Source organism: Hetaerina americana, unplaced genomic scaffold (genome assembly GCF_022747635.1).
Source record: "Hetaerina americana unplaced genomic scaffold, ioHetAmer1.1.p SCAF_76, whole genome shotgun sequence".
Classification (NCBI taxonomy): Eukaryota; Metazoa; Arthropoda; class Insecta; order Odonata; family Calopterygidae; genus Hetaerina; species Hetaerina americana.
In genome coordinates this window covers 909,062-936,561 of record NW_027287383.1, presented here as the reverse complement: position 1 = coordinate 936,561, position 27,500 = coordinate 909,062, and the positions used below count along the sequence as shown (strand labels likewise).

The 27,500-nt window shown below is 36.1% G+C and overlaps 1 protein-coding gene across 2 annotated transcripts in view; it reads right to left on the bottom strand.

Moving 5' to 3' along the window:
• The window catches only part of LOC139697423 (proteasome adapter and scaffold protein ECM29-like), a 42,927-nt gene that overhangs the window by 2,426 nt on the left and 13,001 nt on the right, over positions 1 to 27,500 (bottom strand). Inside the window, exons 11-23 of one of the 2 annotated variants that reach the window (XM_071596122.1) lie at positions 23,606 to 23,722; positions 14,688 to 14,920; positions 13,748 to 13,967; positions 13,078 to 13,294; positions 12,756 to 12,847; positions 12,425 to 12,559; positions 11,895 to 12,260; positions 10,164 to 10,280; positions 8,204 to 8,410; positions 5,575 to 5,689; positions 5,209 to 5,270; positions 2,612 to 2,714; positions 34 to 90 (exon numbers count right to left, since the gene is read on the bottom strand). In XM_071596122.1, coding sequence (XP_071452223.1) covers positions 34 to 90; positions 2,612 to 2,714; positions 5,209 to 5,270; positions 5,575 to 5,689; positions 8,204 to 8,410; positions 10,164 to 10,280; positions 11,895 to 12,260; positions 12,425 to 12,559; positions 12,756 to 12,847; positions 13,078 to 13,294; positions 13,748 to 13,967; positions 14,688 to 14,920; positions 23,606 to 23,722 — 2,041 coding nt within the window. The remainder of the gene's footprint in view (positions 1 to 33; positions 91 to 2,611; positions 2,715 to 5,208; positions 5,271 to 5,574; positions 5,690 to 8,203; positions 8,411 to 10,163; positions 10,281 to 11,894; positions 12,261 to 12,424; positions 12,560 to 12,755; positions 12,848 to 13,077; positions 13,295 to 13,747; positions 13,968 to 14,687; positions 14,921 to 23,605; positions 23,723 to 27,500) is intronic. The other variant, XM_071596124.1, reaches the window with a different exon arrangement.

Here is a 27,500-nt window from a genome sequence, read left to right as displayed (position 1 = left end):
CCAGAACAGATTGTGAATACAAATGCCACTTACTTAGAGCTTCTTTTGCCACTGTATTGGCCATCTCATTTACTGCTATTCCAATGTGCCCTGGAACCCACAGGAATAATATGTTAACATTCTGAACTTCTAAGCCTAAGAGAGTTGACTGAATTTTTTGGACTGGTTAAAGGGAAAATATCCAGAATAGGATTGTAATGCACCAAATGAGCCCAAGCAGATGAGAAAGCATCTGTTACTGCAGTGGATTTTACAAAGGGAGAGTTTAATCATGAAGTGCTAAGCTGTGAAGATGCTACAAAGTGGATCTTTACTTGAATAAGACCAAGATAGGAAGAAGTTATAGAGTGCGCAGTTCCACCTGCCAATTTTGAATCATTCATATTGATTGCTGTAACACTGGGGTGTTGGCTCAACAACTTGCTAATTTTACTTTGGTCTCCACTGCAGTGGTGGATGATTTTGTGCACCAAAACAATAGAAATTGGCAGTCCCAATGGGAGGAGGAACCCCTACATAATTGGGTAAAATTTTCAGCAAAACAAAATTAGCTTTCAACATAAAATCATTAAAATGAATCCTGAAAGGCATCATAGACATTTGTCAATGCTGAAATATTTAAAAGCCAAGGTTTAAAAACAATATTTAAACAGAGGTGATAAATCATAGATAAATGCTTGGCTACATAATTAAACATAAGAACATTCCTTTGGATGTCCAGTGGTAGCTCACTGATTCCCAAGTATTAATTCAGAACTGAGCTGGTCCTGAATGTCCCTGATGCCGATCATATTCCTGAATTGTGTATTGACATCAGTGGGGCTAAGTATTGGTCTCTCCCTGATGAGTAAATGAAACTGCCATGGTCAAGTTTAGACTGAGCCAACAATCTATACAATGGTCAGTGTCTTAGGAGATGCAGCTGATATAGCATAGTGAATTTAAGGTTTTAAGACACTTGTCTCTCAAAGCTCCTACATGTGGCTGCCTGGTGAGCCATTGGTTGAATAATAACCCAGGAATGCAACGGACTCGTAAAATGCTGTGGATTACTACCTAAATTTATGGAGAATTGAGGATATTCCACTTAATATTTTAGGGCGCATCTTTTTTGTTTTTACCTCAGAGAACTGAAGCCCCATTTTCTTTTATCATTTCTACAACCTATGAACAGCCACAGAGAGAGCTTGCTTTGTTGTGCTTAATCTGGAGGCCCTACAAAAATGGTGAGGCCATCTACAAAAAGGGATCTTATCACTGGACTATGACTATGACTTTACCATTTTGCTGGATTTCAGGAACCGGTATTCCAATTTTCAGTCTAGATAAATAAGTTTTGTAACATCCTACCTTTGCAAGTAAAGTTTGGGAGTGATTGCTCCCACATAAATCATTGGGCATGGACGGAATTAAGCTTGTAGCCACACTGCTAAAAAATATTGCAAGGTCAATGTTGGAGAAGTCACCAGTGAAAGAACTGAATCAGTTTTTTTCCTTATTGTTCAGTAAAATTAAGCAAGACTCTTTGCTCTTTGATAAAACTAGATCAAATCCATCTTTAATGGTTACATCATACGCCAGAACTTCCCCATTAAGAATTGTGGGCATTGAAATCACCAAGTAAGTTTAAGACCACTGAGTAACATTTGTTCCCAGTACTTCTTCCTTGTCTTTAGGTAAGTGATCTTGTCGAGCATCTTTATGTCTACATTCCAAAGAAACTGCGGGAGATGCCACAACAGTAACTTTTAATGGAGTCATCCACTAATGTGCATTTCAATGCAACAATTTCAATCTGAAATTGTTACTCTTATTTCTACATGTGTGACTTTCCTTTCATCCATCTTTGGGCAATCGTGAGAGTACACAGGGTGCCCCTGCCCTGCAACAATTAATCTAAGATGGGTTGGTGGGGCACTTTCATTCTCATGATTGTTCTTCCTTATCCTCAGGTAGTCATGCCCTCACATCTGGTAGCAGCATGGTTGAAGCTGTGGCATTGAATGCAACACATGGGAGCAGGGATGAAAGGATGGACTGGTACTGATTCAAAACTAATTAATGCAATATTGGGAAGTTTGCTCATGGTGATCATCAAGATAATGAAGGTAGTAATTATTACTTCACCCTTTCACCTGGTAAGGAGTTATTATTTTATTAATGCTTTGAGAGGATATATGTTTTCTATTTCCTCAAATTCCATGGTTAATAAGTTCAAATCATTGTTGGCTCCCCTGCAGGTGTTTAAGGTGCAGTGAATCTCTACAGATATGTAACAATCAAGGAGCATTCTCATCCAAAGTGGTTTTTCACTTTGTACGTTGTTGGTAGTTTCAATGAGCAGTGTACCATTATGTTATTTCTTTTAGAAGACTTTAATCCCCCAGATTATCTCTTCAGCCCTTAGCACAGCAGGAGCTTTTCGATGGAGGATAGTTTTTTTCTCTCATGATATTTTATAATTCATTACCAGCACTTCCCACCAACCTCACATTCAGGATGCCACCCTACAAACTAGTGCAGCCACCAGCACTACCCAAGGGATAGAGCACTATCATTTGACAGACTGGTTACAGGTTAGACCTCATTTGCCATACATCTATCTGCTTACCATTAATTACTTTGGAAAGCGTGAGTACAGGTTTTTGTGGAGGCAACTTGAGACTTGGGTTCCACACTGTTGGCATTGGCTGCAATGGCAATGGAGCAGGATGCTACATCAAAAAAGAGAAATGTTAAATATTTCCATATAGTTTAGATGTGCAAAAAAACTGTGTGAAATATTTACAGCAAGGATCATCACTTTTTGTCACACATTTTAAGAATCCAATTAAACAGGAACTGAATTACTAATATGCACATCAAACTGGGGATAAAAAAAGCAAAGGCTTCCAATGATGATTGTTCCTACAGAATGGGCAATTTTCAGACATCTTATGATTAATTATTATGGAACAATGGTGAAGCTCTGGAGTTGTGTAGCTATTTTTCAAACCACCTCGTTCTCAAGTGTTTTGATCCCCATAGAGTATGGTATGAGCAATCCATGCATCAGGATAGTGTGGTCACTTTATTTTCCAGTAAGGTCTGGAATTCAAATATATCCCATGCTTGGGTTGAGGATTTTCAATGGGTCCTCCCAGATCCTCTGGTGAGAGAAGCTGAATGCTTTACTCAACAGGCCCCAAAATGAATATCAAGTATTAAAAAAATCACCCCTTGGGTGAAGTTGACAATATGCAGTTCAAAATGCAGAGGATCACCTGGATGTGACTTAGAGTGCTCTATTCGGTAGATATTCTATCCACTAGGTTAATATGACCCTAACTCATAATGGCACTCCTAAATTTTGGTTTTAACTTGGGTTATGGTTTAAATTCACCAGTTACAATTTGTTTTGGGGTCTCACCATTCCGAAAACACTTGGGTTGCTCCAAATTCATCAAAGAAAATCCACTCAGTGTTTCCATCTGTTTTAACTAGTTACACCCTGCAAAGACTGAGGGAAATAGTTGCTTGCTATTCAATATTTGTAGATTTTGATATCTTCTTATAGAATTTTAGATATAAAACTGTTGGAACTTTTCTTTTATAACTACTAGGCAGTCAATAGAAGTGGTTACAAAACCCAGGATATTCAAATGAACGTGAGTTTGCAAATGCAAAATGCCAGGTTCATTTGAAATGCTTGAAACCCTGGGATGGTAAAGATAAAATATATTTCATCACTTCCAAAGGTGAAGGACTTTTGGGAGTTGTAAATTTGCTGGCAGTATAAATAACATGCCAAACTCATATAACTGTACAGTGGAACCATGTGCAATGAGCATTTCACACTGCAAGTATTTCACATTTCTGAGGAAAAAAATATTGGTCCTGAAAATGAAAAGTGACAAGAGGAGGGGAATTCCCAGAATTATTTCACCCCTGCTACATCAGTTTGTGTTAAGCCCTCAGTTTATGTTAAGCCCTTGTTTCTCTAGCACCTTACTGTTGATAGTGATTGCATTTTTCCAAACTTGCGTTTAGACACATCATTTGTGATTATTTTGTGGAAAGTTTAATAATATTTTGGGCATAGTTTTTAAAATGTTACTGAAGCAAAATCTGTAAAAAGACAGTCATAAGAGAATTAAAATAACAGCAGAAATGAAGGTAAAATCATTGAAAATTGGGAAAATGGTGTGAGTGAGACTGATCTACGATGTTGTAAGGTTGCTTCTGGTATGGATAAACAAAAAGCAATTGCATGCAACACCGTTAACGAGAATATCTTTTGTGAAAAGAGGTAAGTGTAATCTGCTAACCTCGGTAATAAGATTTCAGGTTCATCAATGGCTGAAAAAGTATTTAAAAGGAGTCTTGCAGTGGTTCGAGAAGTTTACGAGAAGAACCAGCATCCACGGCGTTGTGAGGAATGTTGAAGCAGCAAGCTTTAACCCAAAGGCAGCAGAAAACTTCATTGGTGACTTAAAGAAGCTTGTAGCTTCTGAGGGTTACCTGCCCTAATGGGTTTTTAATTGTGACAAGACAGGTCTCTTTAGGAAAAAGATGCCAATGCAAAACAATATCTGCATACATAGAGGAGAATGCATTGTAAGGCCACAAGCCAATGAAAGGCCATACGAGGCATCGCCCTAATGAGGCAGTGGCAATGCACACCAAAAATCGCATCTCTACAAAATTTTGAAGCAATGGCAAACACAAATGTCTCCAGGCAGCTTTATTTTAAAATAGAATAAGGAATATACCATAAATTATAACTAATTATTTTGATTCTTTTTTCATTTTACAAATCGAGTTTGCATATCTGGTTGCTTCATTCCACATTAGAAGAAAAGAAGATGATGATCCACAATTCTAAATAATGTATAAATAATTTTCTTCGAATTAACCGTGTACATAATTTATATTTTTTGGCATGGAATGCATTATCATAGTTTACCTTATTTTATATGCAAAAAGTAAGTGTATTTTGCTTTACAAGAAAGATTGCAGAACGAATTATGCTCATTGTATGAGGTTCCACAGTACACACTAAAAGCAATAAAACAATGGAAAGTCCCCAAAAATTCAAAGCAGAAGCTACAATGACAGTATTTGGGCAGTTTAAACAACAGAGTGGAGCAAGGTTTTAAATTGATAAAGCTGTATATGCTTGTTGAAGGTTAGAGAATTGATTTACATGGAAATATAAGAATTGATTACCTCACCAATTGATGGACTTGACCCCACAAGCCTTAACAAAGTTGGCGGCATTGATGAAAATGCTGAAAGAGAGAGAAACTAAGATAGTGTCCTCAATACCATACACTTCATAGGTTTAGCCAAAGCACAAAATACAAAAAGGCTTACAATATAAATACTGCATGCTCATATGATTAAAACCTAAGGTACTCTTTCATGAATAAAGTGACCACAAGGGAATTGGTTTAACCTAAAAGAATACACAACAGCTTTCTCTTAGTAAGTTTCAATTGATTTCAAGCAAAAATAATATCCCCAGAGGTTTATAATTGTTTCAACCTGGAGAAAATCAAATATATATGGCATAGTTAAATAAAATGTACTTACTCCTTTTTTCCACTTTCAGGACAACTAAGTCTGGAATCCCTTTTACTAAATGCTTAGTCATTTCCCTTTCACAGGTACAGCACCTTAGCAAAACAGGAATCCACCGAAACCATGCCTAGTAAGAAGAAAATTTCATTGTCTTTTTATCTTATAATAAAGAAGGACACCAATTGGATGGAAAAACACCAAAGGCAACATACCAATTCTAAACTGAGAAAAAAGTATACACCAATAATAAGAGCATTACTGGCAAAAACGATTTCTACATTTCTTATATATGAGTGAAAGTTAATAAGTTGCAAAACTGGCAATAATAATCAAAGTAACTTCCTGAAATTTATTTCACTTTTCTACACAGTCACCCTATACATTCATGCACTTATCCAATCCCTTCACAAGTCCTTGATAACTAGCAGCAAAGAAGTCTTTTGTTGCAACATTTCAGAGTGTAAAAATCATTCACCTTGACTGGGATTCGAACCCAGATCCCTCAATATCCGGTCGACTGCTTTAGCCAGTTAAGCTATCGAGGCGTCCTCTTACTCTAAAGTGTATCCAGGCATCCTAAACTCTGAAATTGTTGCATTGAGCTGCACATTAGCGGATGACTCCGTTAAAAGTTACTGCTGCGGCATCTCCCGCAGTTTCTTTGGAACAAGTCTTTTGTTTGCTGTCGCAGCCAACAAGTAACCTCTATGGCCAATGGTACCATCATTTTCAAAAGGTCAGCCACCAAAAATGATTTTCTTAATGGACCAAAAAGATAAAAATCACTGGAGGCTAAGTTGTGACTGTATGATGGATGTTCCAAGTGTTTCATGTGAAATGTTGGTATCAACTCCTGAGTTTGTCTTGCTGACATTTGCAGCTTATTCATTCAGACTTTACAAGCAACTCATTTACTTAAATGAGGAGGAAAAATTTAAAAGCTGCATTCTTTCACTAGAAATTATAACATTTATAAATGTATATTATGATTGATAGCAATGGCTGGGAAGATGCTTTTGTACATTGTAAATGGCTGCTGTAAAATTTCATAGCCTCAGTTTATTTCTTTAAATGTTTCTTCAGTAAACTGCAACTGTGAAATTTGATGGCTTTTAATTACAAGGCCTGCCCCAAAAGTAGTAGGACTGAGACGATTAAAAAAAATGTATCGTTACAATTGATACATTTACTCATAAGTCTTTGAAATAGCACCCTTGTTGTGTCCACACACCACTGCCAGTGAGTTTTCCATGCCTTGTACGCCTTCTGAAAGGTGGCGCCTGGAATTTTGTTATGCTCTCTTCTCATAACCTATTATAATGCTTCCACCGAGTCATAGTGACGTCCTTTCAGCACAGATTTGAGGCAGGGGAAAAGGAAAAAGTCTGCTGGGGCAATGTCAGGGCTGTAGGGTGGCTGAGGTATGTTTGAGAAGCTCTTGGCAGATCCGCATACATGTTTCCTTCGGTTCCTCTGAGAGTGCTCATGGCATCAACTTCACACACACCTTTCTCATGCCCCTGTTTTCAGTCACAAGTTGATGCACATCACTTTTAGGGATGCCAAGTGCATCAGAAATCATGCGAACAAAACCTAAAAACCCTGTCTAACAAAGCCTTCACTCGTGCAAGATTTTCGTCAATTTTCAAGGTCGAAGGGCGCCCTGAACATTTTGCGTCTTCGACATCTTCCCTACCCTAGCCGGCCTCGGTGGCGGCGGGGTAACGTCCTCGCCTACTATCCCAAAGGTCGCGGGTTTGATTCCCGCCAAGGTGGATTTCCCTCCATCTAGGGCTTGGTTGTATGTAATTGTCTTCACCATAATGTCTGTAATGTAGGGTTAGGTGGAAGAAGGGACTAATAGTCCCAACCTCGCCCAATAAGTCGATAAATAAATAAAATAAATACCCTCCCGAACTCTTGTCTCGCTTAAAATATGCCCGATCTACCGTCATTATCACCATAAGCTGCTTTGAGCATGCCATGAGTCTCTTTCCTGGTTTTGTCAGTTTCACGCAAAATTTGATGGCATAGCACTGTTCCAATAACCAGTTCATGACAGAATGCAATGAGGTCATGTTAAAGAGGTTTTGCAAACGAATGATCCACACTCCACAATGGCTGGGAGCCAACCACCACCAGCCTCCAGCCTTTTCTGAAACTCCCCTCCCTCGAACCCAGCCACAGAAACCACCACCAGTCCATCCTTCTATCAGAGAAAAAATTAGTCGTACCACTTTTGGGACAGAACTTGTATTTCTTTAAGTGTAAACTTTTAAAGAAAAGTAGCAACACCACGAATGCTGTACCTAATACTGTCAAGCAATAATTATCAAATTATGTTATACATTAAACTATATTGCAATATGGATCAAATTACAAACATTAATATTGCTCACATTGCAGTATTTCAAAATTACATTGGATATTTTATTAAGAAATATTTATATTTTTACCCACACAATATGACCACAGTACATGCATACAGAAAAAAGAATATAACAAAAATTAAATCCACTTAAAATAGTTAGGAGAAATTGTTCTAGCAAAGCAGGGCATAGCTGATAGTAATTTATAATTTTAAAAACTTTTACCATCATAAAGATGTATCAGCTCTTTACCTAGAGAGATAGCTTATTACCTTTCTAATATCCACACAAGGATCTGCATTGCTTCTGGTGAGTATTTCATCTAAAATCCAAGTACCAACTTGATCACAGGATTCATCTTTTGCACAGCTTTCCACTAAGTTTTTGGAATCTTTTGAAAATTTCCAGGGATCAGAACTAGCAAATGCTAATGGACCCAGTATGCAACAGGTCATTGTTTTTTCCATTCTTACATTAACCTAAGGGATTAAGAAATATCTCAACATGACTACTCATCATTAGCTCATACAATGCATTAATTTTAAACAATAATTATAAAAAATAAACCAGATTTAATTCAATGTAGCAAAAAGTTGCAATACACTGTTCAAGTCACTAAGTGGTGAGCACATAATAATGTAAAAGTATTTGGCCTGATTGAAGTGATCAATTTAGAATTTTTCGACAGAATGAATTATAAATCTTTCCTGCTCAAAACAATGTACATCACTGGCATGGATGATTTAAATATTTTTATAATTAATGAAAATCAATCAAAAGTAATGGCCAATTTATCAGTCAACTCTTTCTTATTCATGGGTGAATTATTTGTACAATTATTACTAACAGTATTCTATCGGTTAAGATAGGGTTTGGATGGACACAGCCCATAAAACAGTAAAACCAACCATTTACTTACCCCTCCCAACAAACCACAACCTGACATCCAACACTGCAATAAGTCAATTTTCAATTCCGCATACTTCCTTCCTCCGTTCATTCAGCCCAACATGCCTATCCTATTTGCACCCCTTCTTCATTTGCCTAAGTTCCCTCTATTAAAGATTTAAACATACCATTGCCAATCAAAATGCTCTATATCCAACTTTCCTCCATTCTTTGGATTTATCGCCTCTAATCTACGTCACTCATCTTTCTTCAATGACTTTTTTCCATGCCATACATTACTATGGTCCATATCTTAGTTTAAACGAGCTCTTTCTTAACATTCTTACTTAAATGTCCCCGCCACAAATTCCCTCCTCTCATTGAAAACTTCTAAACCTGATACAATTCCTCTCCTTATGTCCCTACTACTTTGACAATTTTGGTCCAGAGCACTTCCACGATAGGTAACCTGTTCCACCTGCTCCGTTTATTAACTCTTATTTTGAGATTTAATATAGCCTTCTTTTTTCTGGGAAACCACATCGCATTTTGTTTGCATTTATTCTCATCCCATACCTATTGCACTAACTTTCAATGCATTGGGCAATGCTTGCAATCCCATGGCTGACTGACAAACAAAATCTTGATAATTAGCACACCAAACTGATTTTATGAATTCCCCAATGACTTTCATTCCTAACTCCAGTTCTTCCCATTACCCAGTACAAAGCCCGAACAGCGTGTGAAATTCATATATCAGGGTAGGGGGGCCAGTTCCTTTCCCTGTGCTGGTTATGGTTTCCCAGGAAGATCTTGGTACCCGAAAAATCACACAGCTTGGGTGGAGCTACAGGTGCCCAGAGTGCCTTGCCCGGGAATTGAACCCGGGCCCCTCCGGTCAGCAGTCCAACTCTCTAACCCCTGGACTACCGCGACCATTACCAAGGATAATTAATAATAATAATATCTGCAATGGATTAATGTCGGTCACTTATCGCCAGCTATTTCATACATTCCATTTATGAGTCTTCATAATCCCACCACAAGCACTCTCATGTTCATGTATTTTTCCATTCTTAAAACCTCCCAATAACTTCTTAAACAATTATGGAAATTATTTGACTAACACCAAACAGGAGTGAATAAACAGAAAAAATATGTATTTCACAAAATAAACCACTCATTCTGGGTAACTTTGTTGTGAAGGGCTAATGTCTACAGTCCCATTAGGTTAACTTATATCAAGTCTTTGCTGTCTTAGCATTAGTAATTAATTAAAAACTTTACCAAAATGTTTTCATGGGTTGACAAAAAAACTACAGCAAGTGGAATGTTATAACTTACTTGAACTTGAGCTAAATCAAATAGTTTTTTAATAACAAGTTGTCTGTGAGGAAAATTTTCCCCAACACATAGATAGCCTGCAGCTTTTACAGCCTCCAATTTCACCCTCATTCCTTCCTGAAAAAATAAAATATGTATAGATATGCATGTGTGGCACAAAGTAATTGAAATTACAGTACAGTATGAGATAACCAAGTAGTGGTAGATTGATGATCAATACAAATACCTAGGTACTCATTTAACACCCAAACAATATTACTTAGAATATTTAATGATATCTGTACCAATTTTAACATCTTCACAGAGGGGGGAAAAATAAAAAATACAGTTATCGAGATCTCTGACATGGTAGTCGTCCTGCAGAATAAACAAGAAAATTCACCCTAGATGTGACAACTTTCATTAAGTGAAACATCATGAAAAACCACAAAAATATTGTTATAACAGTAGGCACTTTGATTGACCAATCACACTCAATTTATCAGCACACAAATCGTTTGAATATGACAATCTGAATCTGCTGTCTAATGGTGAGACATAACACTTTGCACAGACTACATTTTTACTAATTAATTTAACGCACTTGGCATCCCTTTATTCCCCACAATGATTCATATTTTTCAATAATTAGCTCAAACTCAAGCAATGCACGGGAGGCCCGGAATACCAAGAACCAAAATCCTAGTAGAATACAAGAAAGCTGATTCTACTCCAGGATGAAAGTACAGTTGAATCTCAAAATTACAAGAGGACACAGTCCCTACAAATTCACTCACTGTATCAAGTTCATGTTATCACTGATGGTGACTTAAAATACATTACTTGTTAGCTAACTCTGATGAATTTTTAGGATACACCGGTAACCAATGTGGGCATTTTACATAATATGAACATGGATATCAACCAGGAAACTGTTAGCAATAACAAATTGTACATTTTGAGGACTTGGCATGATTTTCATAGCATGCATTGCCATATTGTAACAATAAGTGTCTGTACAAATCAATTTCATTGACTAAATTCATTTAATATAATGGACATGGCATGCCATTGGCTGGAGGTCGCACATCACATATTAGAATGGGTTAGGAAGGCAATCTGTTAATGCAAAGACATAATTTTAACTTGTGAACATTTTAACATTTTTCACTCTTTTCTGACATAGATCAGTATAAAAAATGTGACAGAAAAGAAAGAACCTTCAACCTGCTTGAGTCAACATGGTTGGCTCTCTTAATACCACTTTAAAATATGTTAAAGGAGAATGAAAGAACAAGTTATTTTAGATTGCAGATTTTAAATGATAATATGTTTACCGTGCTGAAATAATATTAAATACAGAAAGTATAATAATATGAAATTATTTCATATTTTAATTGTTTCAAAGATTAAGTCACTAAACATTCATTTTAGGTGCATTCCTTCCTGAATTTCAGAAATTGTACTGAATTGATGTTATGCCATATCGTTAAATTATATCAAGTAGTTTCATCATACAATTGTACACTTTTGAGCATTAATTTTAATAACTGGGATTAACTGGTTTAAAAAAAGGAATTTATGGCATTGGAATCAGGAATGAAAAATTGAAAACTTTCAATCGATTAAATTTTGAAATTAATTTACTACTAATAATAACAGTATGATATTAATCACAAAGCTGTAAATTATAGTATCTCTTTTGTTAAAAACCATTACACTTTACCTAAGGAAAAACAAAAAGTTACAAACTTTGTTTGTGTAGTTAGGGCTGACCATCACAGCCCCAAGTTTGTTGACTACATCCATTTTGCTGGTGAGCTGATGATTCCCTTTAGTAGAACCATCTTGCTTGGATTCATCAAGCTGTCCATCTGGAAGGGGGAGAGATGCAGAGCGACCAATAATACCAATTGCTGTGCATGCTGCAGTGACCAGCATGGAGTTGGTGTGCTCAAGGAAGGGAATTATCGCCTTCACTCCTTTCTTGTACGTTGACCTTGAGATGAGTGAGGAGACACTGGAATCAGACTCCGTTTCCTGACTCTTTTTCATGTAAATGCGGCGTTCCAAACAGTAGCATATAGCTAATATACACCCATGCTGAGTGTCTAGATTCTGTAAGAAACAGAATACAGTTTTATTGAGAATGACTACACATCTTCCGATCCCAGATCATAAAATAAAATTGATATTATTATATCTTGTGAATCTGTATATACAGATACAACTGTTTAAAAGCTGATTGAAATTTTGATCAGATATTTCCATTGCCCATTTACCTTCTTTCCTAGTTGTCGCAGGAGGTTTGTAATTGTTTGATTGTAATCACCATCATCTAAGCCATGAGCAACAACAAAACCATAAATTATTGAACCAACTTCCCTTATTTCTTCTGATGGAGAAAAAACAAAGCTCTGAAAAAAAGTACACGTGGTATTTTGCCCTGAGCTTAATTTCATTGAGTATTATTTTAAAAGCAACATATATAACATTCTTAAAAGGTAATCAAGCAAGATAAATTAATTAAAATGAAGAAAGTAGTGAACAAGAAAAAAATATTTCTAATGATGTTGGAAAAAATTTACATCCTATAATGAAACTTATTTTTACCTCCAACCATTTCAAATTAGATAAAAATTTCGGAGCAAAATAGTCTGGCAAACTTCCAACCAAATCCAAAAGGCAGCACAGCACTATGAATTCTAAAAAGAAATTGACAATATTTTTCATTAGTATGATGATTTCAAAATTACTAAGATATTAAGTCTACAGGAGTAATAATCATTGTGCATAGTAACTTTAGAGTGGCAGAGAAAAAAAATCACCTCTATCTCACTTCATTGAAAACAAATGGAAAAACATCTCAAATATTAATTTAAGGGCACTCACATCTAGAAATTATAAACACATGCAAAGAATTTTGAGTAATGACCTGGTTGAGCTCTCAAATACTGCTGTATGAGATGCAAATATTTATCAAGGGCTCCCATGGATTTGGAATTAGTATTTCCCTCAGACTCTTCTGCACTAAGGAGGTTACTTAAAAAATCTCTTATTTTAGGAACTGTATACTGTGGGTGATATGAAACAGTTCTAGTGGCAGGAATATTCACTTCCCTGAGAAGGCACATCCTCAAGTAGATCAGCATCTATGAATATTGAGACAGAAATAAGAAATTAATTTCCCAGATCAAGAATACAAATCCAAAAACCAGAGTTCCCAGAAGCATTACCAACAGCATTAAAGAATGGTTCTATGAAATGTCTCAAGTAAAAAGTTGACCATTTGTAAGCACAAATGAGAATATAGCATTTCACTCAAAGACTTCAGCCAATTTTTAACAATACTGAATACAATTCTTGACCTGGAAAACAATGGTATATATCAGCTGATTTATTTACAATCATGGTTGTAAACATTTCTAAGAAATAATGAATGCTCAATTCCTAAGCCTGGGCAAGTTGTTTTGGGCAATTTCCCATTTTCCATGCCACTTGCAGTAATGTCAATTATTCACAACAGTAACAGTGTATTTTTACATTAGCATAGCATATAAAGGAGAAATATTATGTATTCACCAGAGGGATGTACAATTACTCACCTCATTCATTATGAGCAAAGGAAATGGCAGCGCTGGATTACTAGATTGATGGTTTTGTTTGTTAGATTGTACTCTAGCTTCTGCAATTAGGGAGAGGCACAAATTCATCCTTAAAAAGCTGGGAACTGGGAGGCACTGCTTGCTTTCCGAACTATCAGATTTTTTCTCTGAATCAAAACCATAAAGGGCTCTTCCAGCCTCCAAGGCCACCTCTTTTTGACTGCAAAAAAATTAAATGAACATGCTAAATGCAGTTAACCAGAACATACGTCCTCTAACTAACAAAATTCAATTATAAAGATTGAATTTCCCTCACAATCATTGTTTATTTTACTTTCACTTTACTAACCACAAAATTATCTGCAGCTATAATGAGTTATTTCCTATAATTACATACATTACATAGTACAATGTTACATATTTCACTGAAATATGATGGCTTTCAAGTTTAGGTTGTATAAGAAATGTTTTGCTCAGTTTCTATAATATTGTAGCAACCAATCTACTTCATAAGTGAAGACTTTGCTTCAGTCTTGAGAGGCTTGAGAATGCAAAAGCATTGTACATGATCATCTCATTTTTATAACTCATAGATAAAGAGAGTAATGAAAATGTCAGAGAGCAAAACAAAATTTTGCTCTAATTCTTCCGAAGCTATGGGTTTTATTTAAAATAATGGCTGATAACCTCATGGAACCCCAATGGTACTTATTGGTGCCATTTTGCAGCCTAATAAATAGCTCAAAGATAAGTAGTGGGTAGCCCTCTATGGTACCACACCACTGAAACAAGAGTTTAGACATCTTATATGACATTCAATCAGTCTAGCACAATGACAGCATTTTTTATAAAACATCATTTATATTAACCAGCGACAAAGAGAAAATATCATGCCCAAATTAAAATTAGCCAATTATATGCCCCTCTTAGATGCACTCACCGATCTCCTGTCGCCATTAAAAGGATGAAGCGAGACATTGCATGATCTGGAGGGAAGAGTGAGGCAGCATAGTTTACTGCCAACATCCTTGCCATAGGTTCTGAGGCCCGCTCCACCAATATGGCCAAATGTGTCTCAAGCTTATTACGTTGCGGTCCCACACAAAGATCTTTAAATGCTTCCATCAGAGTAAGCAGACAATCTCTTATGGATATTTTCACCTCAGCAGTTTCCTGTCATAAAATAATAATAATTATTAGTATTATACAGGTTAAGTTTCGTTTAGGATGGTCACAGCCTATACTACAGTACATCGATAAATACACTAACCTCTCCTAACAAAACACAACCAGACATCTGACACTTAAAGAAGTCCATCTTCAATTCAGCATACTTCCTTCCTAAATTAATTATGTCCAACATACCTTTTCTATTTTTGCCACTTTCTCATTTGTATAGCGTTCTCCCCTCAATCACAGAATTCACTATCCCATTCACACTCAAAATGCTCTGCATCCATCTTTCCTACCAGCTTTGGACTTCCCCCAACAATATCTTGTACTCTCCTCCCAGAACATGTCTAGCACTTCCTTGTTTGTTTTCCTTTCTATCCATTTCACCTTTCCCATCCTTCATCTCATCCCACATTACAAATGCCCCCAAAATATGCCTATTGTCCTGCTTTGATGACCATGTTTCCACACAAACCCAGAGTCCATATCAAAGTTTAAATGAGCCTTTTCTTAACATCATTACTCAACATCCTTGCAATTGATAACCTCCTTCCTGTTTAAGCATCTTTGCCTAACACAATTCTTCTTCTTATGTCCCCCACTGCTTTTACCGTTTTGTTCCTAAACACTTCCAAAATAGGTAACTATTCCACCTGCTCAAGTTTATGAGCTCCTACTAGAGTAGTTATAAAAGTTCTCAAAATGGAATAGAAATAAACGACTTACCTCGGTGATACTTTTCTATTTTTCAATGTAGTCTCTCTTTACACTAATGCACTTGGTCCAGAGATGCTCCCATGTCTTGATCCCATCTCAAAGGTTAGATTCCTTTAGGCCTGCCAAATATCAGTCAACTTCGGCCATTAATTCTTTGCTTTACCAAAATCTCAGTCCTCAAAGGAAAATTTTCAGTTTGGGGAAGAGATGGAAATCTGATGGAGGCATACCAGGCAAATGAGGTGGGTGTGGCAACAATTCGTACCTTAGTTCACGTATTTTAGTGATACAACAACACTTTTTATGAGCGTGCACTGTCTTGATGAAAGACGACTTTCTTCCCTGCCAAACCTGGTCTTTTTTGTGTATTTTTTTATGTAGTTGGCCCAGGAGGCTAGCGTGGTATTTTCCAGTAATTGTTTTATCAAAGGGAAAGATCATCTTATGAGAAAAACAAATTTGCACTTTTCCACAAGTTTATTGGTAACATACTACGTGTTTTTCTTCAGGTATAAGACATGTCAAATAGTGAATACATTGTATTTCTACATGTTTGAGGAAAGGGGAAGAAAAGGATTGAGGAGTAGGGTAGGTGGGGACAGAGGGGAAAGATGGAAAACCCCAAGGCAAGAGAGATACCAAAGAAATGAAGGGGTTAACGCGAGGGAGGGAAAGGATGTGTATCTGCTGCCATTATTGAGAGGACGGTGGCAGGTAGCTGGTACCCTGACGGTAGAGAGGAGGAAGGCATGCAGAAGGGTTAGGCAGGAAGGGGACATAGAAGGGACAGAGGCAGGTTGAGGGATGATGTATAAGTGATTCTAATAAGGGATCAGGGAAAGGTTGTTCTACACAAAACTAAGAGTGAAGGGTAGTCAGGTGGGTGGATGGGAAAAACTGCATCGGGTGGAGTAGGTTGGAGAGAGGGAGTTCCACTGTTTGCAGTGGAAACAGGATTCTTAGGAGCGCAGAGTGGTTTATAAAAAATTGGATCAATTGACAGAGCATTCATGTTTAACTGTATCATTTCAAGTGGTTCTAAAATATCAAGTCTTTTGCCCTTGTTTTTGCGGTGCAGAGTCTCAGGATGAAATTTACATGAGTGGGATGATCGGAGTAGAAGCTTAGGTAGGAGTGTCGTTTCAGCATAAGTCCTCCAGCATCTTTCATACTCTTTTATTCTTGTCTTGAAACTTCTTCCAGTCTGGCCTATGTAGCACAAGTAACAGGAATCACACTTCACTTAGTAAATGCTGGACTGTAGGATGGGTTCTAGTTTGTCTTTGTTGCGGCAAAGAATTTTTCCCACAGTATGAGGATTATGAAATTATATATTCAACTTTATTTCATAAAATTTTTGGGCAATCTTATAGGAAAGATCACCCGCAAACACGACGACATAAATAAACAACATTTTTGGGCTTTTCTTGTGTAGGGGCCAGGGTTTTGTTTTTCTCATAATGACAAACTTCCACTACATTTCACCTGAATCTATCGAATGTATTGGGAAGATAATCGATCAGCAGAATCCCTTTTGCATCACAGAAAACTGAAGCCATCGTCTTTCTGGCTGACCATATTGCCTTTGATTTCTTTGGTGGAGGTGAATCAACATGTTTCCACTGCTTGGACTGCTGTTTGGTCTCTGGGGCAGAGTAGTGTACCTAAGTTTGGGTCAAACATTGTTCGGAAATTTCCATTCTGAAGCATTTGTGATCCTGCATCAAGAGTCATGCCCCCCATCTAGCAGATAATTTTCTCATATCCAATTCCACTGTTAAAATGTGATATGCCCAATCAGATAATATCCCTACAGCTTCAGCGATTTCTTGCACTTTCAGTTGGCAATTCTCCATGACCACTTGACACCTTTTTGCAATGACTTCTGGGGCAGTGGCACATTTTGGCCGACCACTACGTGAATCATTATCTTAGCTGTCCCATCCAAACTTAAACTCGTTTGTCCACTTGGCAACAGTTGAATATGAAGGAGCAAAGTCCCCGAGTGTGTTCTGAAAGTCGGCATGAATTTACTTTTCTTTCATACCTTTCTTCACAAAGCATTTAATCACTGCTCAATTTTTTTCCATCTTTACCAATCACAACATGGGAACAAAAAGACAGAGGCATCTGCTACACATATTTCTTCCCAGAGCATTGATGCATTACATGTTTACTCATAAAGGATTAATTACCTATCTTTTAAATTTATTCTTAACCCATACCTACAACTGACCAGTGCTTGCAATCCCTTGGCTGACTGGCAAACTAAATCTTGATTATCTGCAAACCTAACTGATTTTATGAATTCTCCACCGACTTACATTCCTATCACCAACTGTTCCCAAACTACTTTGACCATTTACTCCACGTAAACATTGAAAAGCACGGGTGATAACGGACACCCGTCTAACCCCTATTCCTAACACTGTCCATCCAGCCTCTCTATCAGCCACATGTACCGGAGCAGTCTGAGTCAAGTGCAGGTTGATCGGAACCGAACTGATTATACCATGAGTAATAATTTCCTCAGCTATCCATCCCCTTACCCAAGATACTGAGAACCAATTTAGCTGTGCTCAAAATCAAACTTATTGTTCTGTAGTCCTCACATATGCCTACTTTTACCTTTTTTGGAACAGGAACTAACACTGATATGATGAAATCTTCTGGTCAAATTGTTCCCTCGTGAATTACTCCATAAATACTCTTCCTCCCACATTTTTCTGAACCTTAAAATAGTTTTGCGGGAATTTTTCCTACCCCAACAGCTTTATTTCATTTCAATTTGAGCCTTTACCTAAGCTATCCTCATCAATGCCATATTATCTTTATACGTCTAAGATTGATGGCTTGATGTCTTTACAATATACCATCTCTCTTGACTATTCCCTGGTTCAATTAATAATTTTCTTGACTTATCTTTGATTGCAAGCACAGATTTTCCAGTCTTTTTCCCTGACAGTGCTTTCACATTCCTCTACAGTGCACCATTTTCATTTCCTTTATAAGCTTTCCATATTCTTGCACTGAATAGGCCACCATACTTCTGTCACTCTATTTGTTTCCAGCCTCAGTTTATTATTTAACTGCTTATCCTTCCTTCTACCTTACTCTGATTTTACATTCCACCCATATATCCATCCATATATATCCCATCTGACTAAAACAAAAGATGACAATACTTTTTAAAGGGAGAATCTGGTCAGTGTAGTAAACAGGAAACAAATGACATCACTGTGTGAGGACCCAGAATCCTGCATTGCAGCCCTGTCTCAACTACAGTCATATAAGGCCCAGGAAGAAGGTAACGAGGGGGCCTTATCCTTCAGGTTCTTAAAAAATAAGTTAGGCAGAAAGAAGGATTTTCCAGGTTTATATCAGAATGTCTAGGTTTTCCCCAGGCATTCTGAATGGGTGGACACCTTGTATGAGTCATATCTTGTGAAAGGGAAACTGTAAAATGTGGAATTACTACTGAAGTTCAAGTTTTGATCTTCAAAATTGCACCTTCAACTGGGAAGCACAAAAAATGAGCTCTTCTGCCAATCTTAACATAAATAAACCCTTGATTTAATTGAAACATTTTTTATTTCTACTATATGACTACCTGGCTTTCTATTGATGAGTGTTTTACTTGTAATGACTCATTACTGAGACACAATTGTTCCAAGAGCAGTTACTATAGTTTTGAAAGATTATGCGAGAACAATGATTTCCAACTAACAGTAATTTTTAATTTCTTTTAAGTTGGAAATTGCCATTTTCACGGTTTGCTTGCAGTTACTTGCATGGCTAATCACATATTTTTTTAATTGATATTTTAGCAAAATGATTCATAATTTCTTGGTAGTAATTATCAGATGAGTAAGTCACCTCCAAATTAGAGGTTTATTTAATCCATTTATTTTGGAATAAAAACATATTGGTAATATTTAATACATGACTCATACTTTTGCAATTGCATTTTAAGGAGTGATTTATTTTGTAAACCTTTTGCACTCGGATGTCGAGTGTGACTCGACACGGTTAGCAACGGTAGCAGCTCGTATGTCGAGCCACACTCGACACGGAGTTTCACCACGAGGGGAATTGGGATTTTTGTCTATTTTTCCAATAACTTTTCTTGTAGTCATCTGCATGAAAGGAAAAGGAAAGTTAAAGCTTAATTTATAGCATGGCTTGTTTTATAAATGAATAGTATCGACCCATGATGTCGTCGTCGACATAAATGCCGTCTCCCAAAGTATGCCACCACCTACGCAGATGTTTTTTGTAATCTATTTACTGTGTTGTAAGTTCTTTTTCATTTGTATTGTTTGCTTGTCATTACTTGGAAGTCAGCTAAATGTAAAGCAATGTCTTTTAGAGATTATCGGTGCCTGAAAAAAGATCGCCAGAATGTAAAGTTACCTCAGTCAGCTGACCCTTAGTTCATTGCTTTCTAGTTTTGACTCTTTCAATTCCTTTTCTCCCTAGTGTCCGCGGTCTCATCAACCATTCTGCCTGCTCTTTTCCTATCTATTGCATAGTCAGGAATCTTGAGTCGGAGGGTCCAAGATATGATCTATTATATTCATAGTAAAACACGAACCTTAGGCATTTTCCTAGAGTTGTGCTTTTTTGAGGTTGCATCATCCTCCTGTGGTAAAAAAACCTTCCTTATCTTAGTCTCCGAGGTTTACTTACGTTTCTAGAAGCATAACGCAGGTGTTTTCACTAATGGCAAAGGATTCTCTTCTAACAGATGCTTTCCCTTTGGACGAATGCTTTGCCAGCTATTAGTTGCTCATTCTGAACGATTTTCCCCTCCTCACGATGGATAAGTATTCCAAAGAATTAGAAAGCAGCTGTTTCATGAGGAAAACTCTAAAATGGTGGCATAAATTGTTTTTCTGGGGGCTTCAGGTCAGTGTTGTAAATTCATTTATATTGTATAAAGAATGCCAACAAAGAAAAAATGAAAAACCGATCTCGCATGTGAAATTTGTTAAGAAACTAGTACACAATCTCTTTGGAGAATTCTGAGATGGTACACAAACGTCCACGGTTAGATTACATCCACAAACATAGAGCAACGTTTAGATGGAAAACTCCATATAATCACACCTCACCCTAACAAAAAACATAAAGACTGTGCGGTTTGCTCTGACCGAAAAATCAAAGGAGGGAGAAGAGAGACGATATATATCTGTGAGATGTGTGAATGTAAACCAGGTCTTCATGTTGGTGAATGCTTCCAAAAATATCATACCATGAAAAATTATAGAGCTTAAATTATGGTTTATCAATGAAGTTAACAATAATTCTGTCAAAAAATGCAAATAAATAAGTTTGCATGAAAAGAAACTCCAGTTTTTCATTCTAGTGCCATGCTTAGCTAATTTGGGGCATTTAAAAAATTGAATCCAGAGTAGACTAAGGCAATCGAGAAAAAAGCACCCGAGTGCAAAGGGTTAATACTATTTTCCTAAAAACTCAACATCTGGTTTCATTCCACCTAATGTTCAGTACAGTACTCCCAAGACAAAATTAATAACTTGCAGCTATACAGTCATATCTTTAATGTGCAAAATAATATGGTTGGCTTTGTTTCGACTACCCCCCCCCCACCCAAAGAGCATCACCTTGACATGGATGCAGGGCATGTTCATATAGCCTAATGCGCAGGGTTGGTTGGACTAATGATAACTGCTCTCAGTAGGACCACCCATACCAGATAGGTAGAAGGGTATAAGTCAAACAAGAGATAGTCTGCACAGAGTCTGTTCCTCAGTGAGGCAGTTGCAAAGGCATCTGATCCCAGTGGGACAGTCATTTAAAGTGATGGTGTCACAGTGTTTAAAAACTGCATTGAGGAAAGCAATGGGAAACCAATTCAATTATTTATCTCATGCAGTTATAATGGAAAAGAAACACAAGGTGGAGGTTATAAATAAAGCAGTTGGTAGGTGATGGATCTACTGAAAACCTAACTTGATCAGTAGACTAATCGAAATGAGTAATAAGATTTCATTAATGATAATCCAACTAAACCAATTGCTGTTGTTAACCATTTAGTGCCTTTAGATTTTTTTCCTCATAGAGTTGATTATTATTTTTCTTTATATGCTTGAAAGATATCCTTTGAAGTGATTTTCAGAGTATCAATGCATATTTTGAATACAAAACTGAGCCAGTGCGTTATCTAATATTCTAGTCAGATGTATTTCAATTATTCTACAATGGTCTTTATGATGCTATTGAATTATTTCCTCCACTGAAGTAATACATGTCCACTTACCCTTTCCCTGAGTGATATTTCACAGCATTGATTACATCAAACTAATTGAAACAGGTGGTTTAAATTCATCTCCATAAAATTGTATTACACCCATAAAAAACTGATATTATCTTAAATTTTCAGATATTAGATGAAAAGTTAAGAACAATAATTAATGGCAAAATAATTAAATTACAAATTACATATTCTTAGATTAACATGGACAGAATTGAGTAGGTACAAAACCAATTGTTATGAAAACTGAACAATTTCACTGTTTTTGTAACACAGTGATCAAATAATGCAAATATTAACTATTTATTAAAACTGCAAGGAGATAGTAGGATGACCAAATAATTTGATATCATTTAGGCAACAATAGGTTAATAATGTTCTTCTCATTAATTAATTCAACAAATCTGCAAAATTGTCAATATTTCTACATGATAAAAGTTTTATAAGAGATATAAATGATTAGTTAGAATGACATTGATAATTATTATAATAAACTTTCAGTCTATCAAGAAAAACTTTTTTCAGTATTTATAAATGGAACATAAGTTTAAATTGCCAATATAATAATACTTATATTTTTTTATTTTATTAACTTTTTATTATTCTGTATGCATCTAATGATAACTATATACTCTTCCATCTGCAAGGATCAAAACATAGTCATTCATTCTACATTTCATTCTATTAGGAAGTTGCACTAGTGATCACACTAATATATTCAATTAATAAGGGTTTTTAACCCCCTAGATTGATTTATTAATCCTCTGCTTGCTTTATTAAACACAGATTCTGGTTTGGGGACACCAGATAATGCTATGCCACATTGACGACAATTTTAATGCAAATTGAATAAAAATGCATAAATATTTTCCCAGCTTAGGTTTATAATGAAATATGTCAAAGAAATTCATCAAAGGTTATGTACCACTCATTTGGAAATACAAAAAGAGAAAAAGGAAGAGTTCTGCCCCTCCTTCCTTCTGTTTTCCCGGATCAAAAATAGTTCATTTCCCGAAGTGAGTAACTGGATCTAATCCAATTAATTTAACAGGAGATTAAGTCACAGGAAAGTTATCCTAAATCAAAGGATTCACTGCATCTGGTACATAATCATACAAATGTCAAGCAATGTCATCACCAAAGATTGTTCTATAATGATTGCATGCTTTCTCAGGGCATGAAGACTTTTCCATCCTAAAAATTTCTTGATTTAAAGACAATCCTAAAACTACAACAAAATTTAAAGGGAAAGCATTGACCCTGGGATAATTCCACATACTTAACAAAAAATCAAGGAAATTCATACAGAAATTCCAAAATATCTCCAAATGAAGGAGAATTCCTGGTTTCCAGTAAGATAGTAGACTGAAGAGTTCCTTGTTTCTAAGGACTGTGGTCACTCTGTAGTGCATCACAAAAATATATTCTTAACTTTTACAGTTTGCTCCAGTAAAGCTACAATGAAACTTTAAAAGGTCTACATTAATTAATCCAATTAATTTTAATTTGCAAGGGCTGTTTACTTTTACAGGTGGAAAATTAAGCCTTTAAGAACAGTAAACATTTTTTTCATTACAGAAATGTAAATTTACCATCCAATAAAAACTTAAAAATCAGTTTCAATATGATACAGGTATTTATTATCACTAATGATTACTGGCCAAAATAGATATTAAATATTAAATGATTACCTTGTCCAGAGCCTCAAAGAATGTAAAGAGAAGGGCCAAATCTTTGTTAACCAGGCTAGGCATTCGTACTCCCAGTTCTCCAACAGCAAGATAGGCCAGTAATTTGATTTCCATTCCCTTTAAAACAATCAAAATTAAAAGGATGAACGATAAAGAGAATCAAAAACTTCATTTCTATATCTAGACATGAATTTTATACAGATGGAATTAGGATTGCATGATTAAATTTGAGTACCTATAAGTCAGTACACTCAATTCCTAATTATATTCCACATACTTCAGCATATGGATAACATTATTAGTACAACACATATTAGATTCAATAGACAGTAAAACGCAACTTTGCTCTACATTATGTACACATTCATTTGTTGCCTAAATAATAAAACAATTTTAATTTTTGAACACATGAGAGTGACATTGTTTCTATATTTTTATCGGGTACCACTTAGGCACAGAGTAAGGGAGTGAAAAATTAAGTAATTTGAGATTTATATTTTTGTTTTAAATTGAAAATAAACAATATATTTTAACATCAAACTAATTCCCTAATTTTCAGTTCATGGCATTGAATATACCTGTACACACACAGAAACCCCTCACTGATCCCAACTACATGGGGACAGAGGTTGTCTGGATTGAGCAAAATCCATATTAATTGGAGATTTGACACATGTCAACCCACAGAATATTTTTAACCACTATTCTTGTGCACACTTAATCACAGATGACTTAAAATAACTTTATATAATGAACAGGAAGCCTTAAATGTAAAAATATCTTATTAAGAGTTGGGATTATTGTATTTAAATAAAATACATCACAGAATGTCCTCAGAAATATTGTCAGTTATTCATAAGTAACTTCAATCTACACAGATAATGCATTACAATCCACTTTATGATATTATCCCATTTACTTAATCAATTTACACCAATTAAGCGAATCACTCAGGATGCTATTTAATAGATATGACTGTATCTGTTGAAAATTGTGCCAGATAACTTAATCGTGATGGAATATTTAGGGATATAACAACAGACAGTTTTCAATGTGACAGCTGATCTAGTTAATGGCAACTGAATTCTTCAAGTTTTTATATAAAATTACAGGATTCTACATTCAAATGAAGTGACTAATGAATTACAGTGTGAGAGTATTTGTTTCCATTTTCATGATCGCTATGATGATAATTATTAATAAAATAGTAATAATTAAATAGTATAGTGAGTTAAATAATACATATTACAACACTGTAGTCATGTTAAGATAATTCCTTGAAGAATTTCTCTGCTATATAACTATTTTACCAAAATTTAAAAGCTAGTAACTAATGTCACTTTCTGTAAATGATTTTTATTCACCCCAAATTATGTTGACTTTTACAAAGTAGTATGAGAAGAGAAAATTTAATTATTTTTAAGCACACAGAAAAAATATTTCATTGTTGTCATAAACACACATGCATATGGACTTTTTACATTTCATCATTGGCACATGATGTATTAGGCTGTAGACATACATGGAAAGAAATAGGAAATTTTATGAAAAATTTACTTATTTTACTTCACTTGCTTCTTTGAAGTTGCTTAGTTCTAATGCCAGACAATCATCAGGTTCAAATCATATTAAGTAGAAATCGTACATCTTTTTCCATACAGTTGCAATATTGAACTGTTTCACCTCCCTGCAAGAATCGGCCTAGTTGAAGTGCAATACTATACAACAATACTTCATATTTTATATTCGATGTTGTTTCCTCCCACTCTGCCTTCGATCTCATCAACACTTCACCGTAGCACTTTTAAAACATTTGCCAGGGCAACCTTTTGTAAGCAATTGCTTGATACATCAGCTGAAATAATTATAATAAATATTTCTGGACAAAGCAAAGCACCTATAATCTTGCAATCCCCACTGTGCAAATTGTCAACGTCAGGATGGAAGGGATTGTCCAAAATTTGAAATGCTTTTCTCTTATCCTTTGCTATTTCCATATCATCAATTTGGTATTTCACAACAAAGGAACAAAGTAAATTTAGAACCAATCCATTATGATACCTCTAGTAAACCATGCATTTGCCAAATGCCTATTAAGTACAGGGAGTTCATTAATTTTTTTCCTCATAGCTTAAGGTTATAGAATTTTACCCTAACAATACTTCAACATGTGGCTATCATCTGCAATTGCACACTGAAGTATAGAGACCCTTTCCTTTCTGCTATTATTGCCCAAAGACCTTCGGTTTATTTTGTAAAAATTGAGTACTTTCTGGCCAAACTCTCCAGATCAGGAGCATTCCACCAGCAATACATCATTGACATAATTGTCAATCATATTCAGCCATCAGTGAATGAAATTTTTGGCCACCTTGTGATCTCATTGGAGGTCAACCTCCAATACATGGCCTGAGTCTGCATCGATTAAGTGGGTACAGAGGAACCTCACTTAGCAAGCACCTAGCACAGCGAGTAATTCCCATTGCCAGCAAAAATATTGGCCCCGAAAATGATCCGCTCAAAAAGCAACTTTTTGCATAGCAAGTGACGAGGAGAGGGGAAATCTCAGATCGATTTCATGCCTGTTACTTCAGTTTGTGTTTAGCACTCGTTTCACTAGCATATATAAATTGCCAGTGATCACAATTTTTTCCAAACTTATGTTCAAACATATTATTAGATTTTTTTGTACAAAGTTTAATAATATTTTGCGCATATTTTTAAAAATGACCTTGACGTAAAATCTGTAAGAAGAAAGCCATAAGACAATAAAAATAACAGTAGTAATGAAAAGTAAAATCACCAACAATCCGGAACAAGGTGTGAGCATGGCTGATTTAGAACGCACATCAACAATCGATCGACATCAATGATTTGCATTTTGTTCAAGAACACGGACAAAATAAAGTAGATAGAAGCTTCAAAGAGAGTGACAAGAATATCCATGCAATGATTACGTATTCTCAATGATGTTAAAAGGTTGCTTCTCATCACACAACAAAAAGCAATTTCCATATGACACCATAAATGAGAATATCATTTGTTAAATGGAGGAAATTATTTTCGTCAACCTCGTTAATAAGATGTCATCCATGGCTGAAAAGGTATTTAGGGGGAGCTTTGCATGGCAGGAGAAGTTTACGAGAAGAACCGGCATCAACGGCATTGAGAAGCAGCAAGCTCTGAGTCAAAGCCAGCAGAGAACTTCATCGGTGACTTCAAGAAGCTGATAGTTTCAGAGGGCTACCTGCCCCAACAGGTTTTCAATTGTGCGAAATGGATCTCTTGTGGAAGATGATGCTGAAGCAAACCTATACAAACAAAAGTTCATTGACTGCCCAAGCGGGCAAGTATAAACCATCCCGGTGTGTGAAGTCCCACCTTTACCGGTCATTGTACATAAGAAACGCACGGCATTGAAGAAAGAAACATGGCTGAGGTGGAAGTGTGGTTTGCGAGAAAGTGAAACTTAAAACTAGGAATAAAATATGAATTCTTAATCTAACAAGAAAGGAGAGCCGACAGGGAAAGGCTTTTTACAAAAGAAAAAAAAGTACTTCACTAAGAGCACTAACAGCCCACCGGCACACTCTGAGCATAGAGTGGTACAAAAAGGAAGCGGAGGCGAGGGTCGCCCATTACCCACAGCAGGAAATTACACTTGGGCAAGAGGAAGCAGGTGACAGCAAGACCGTAAAGCGGATAAAATGATACTAAAATAACTTAGAGGACGGAGAAAGAGATCCGTCTGGCCGTGAAGTGGCTTATTACTATGAAGAAAATTTAAAATGAAAAGACACAGTAAAGACTCATAGGCGAGTAATATCTTTAGGCAGTGTATAAGTGTGTTTCTCTCCGGGATCATAGTCCCAGATGGTTCGTAGCAGCAGATGCA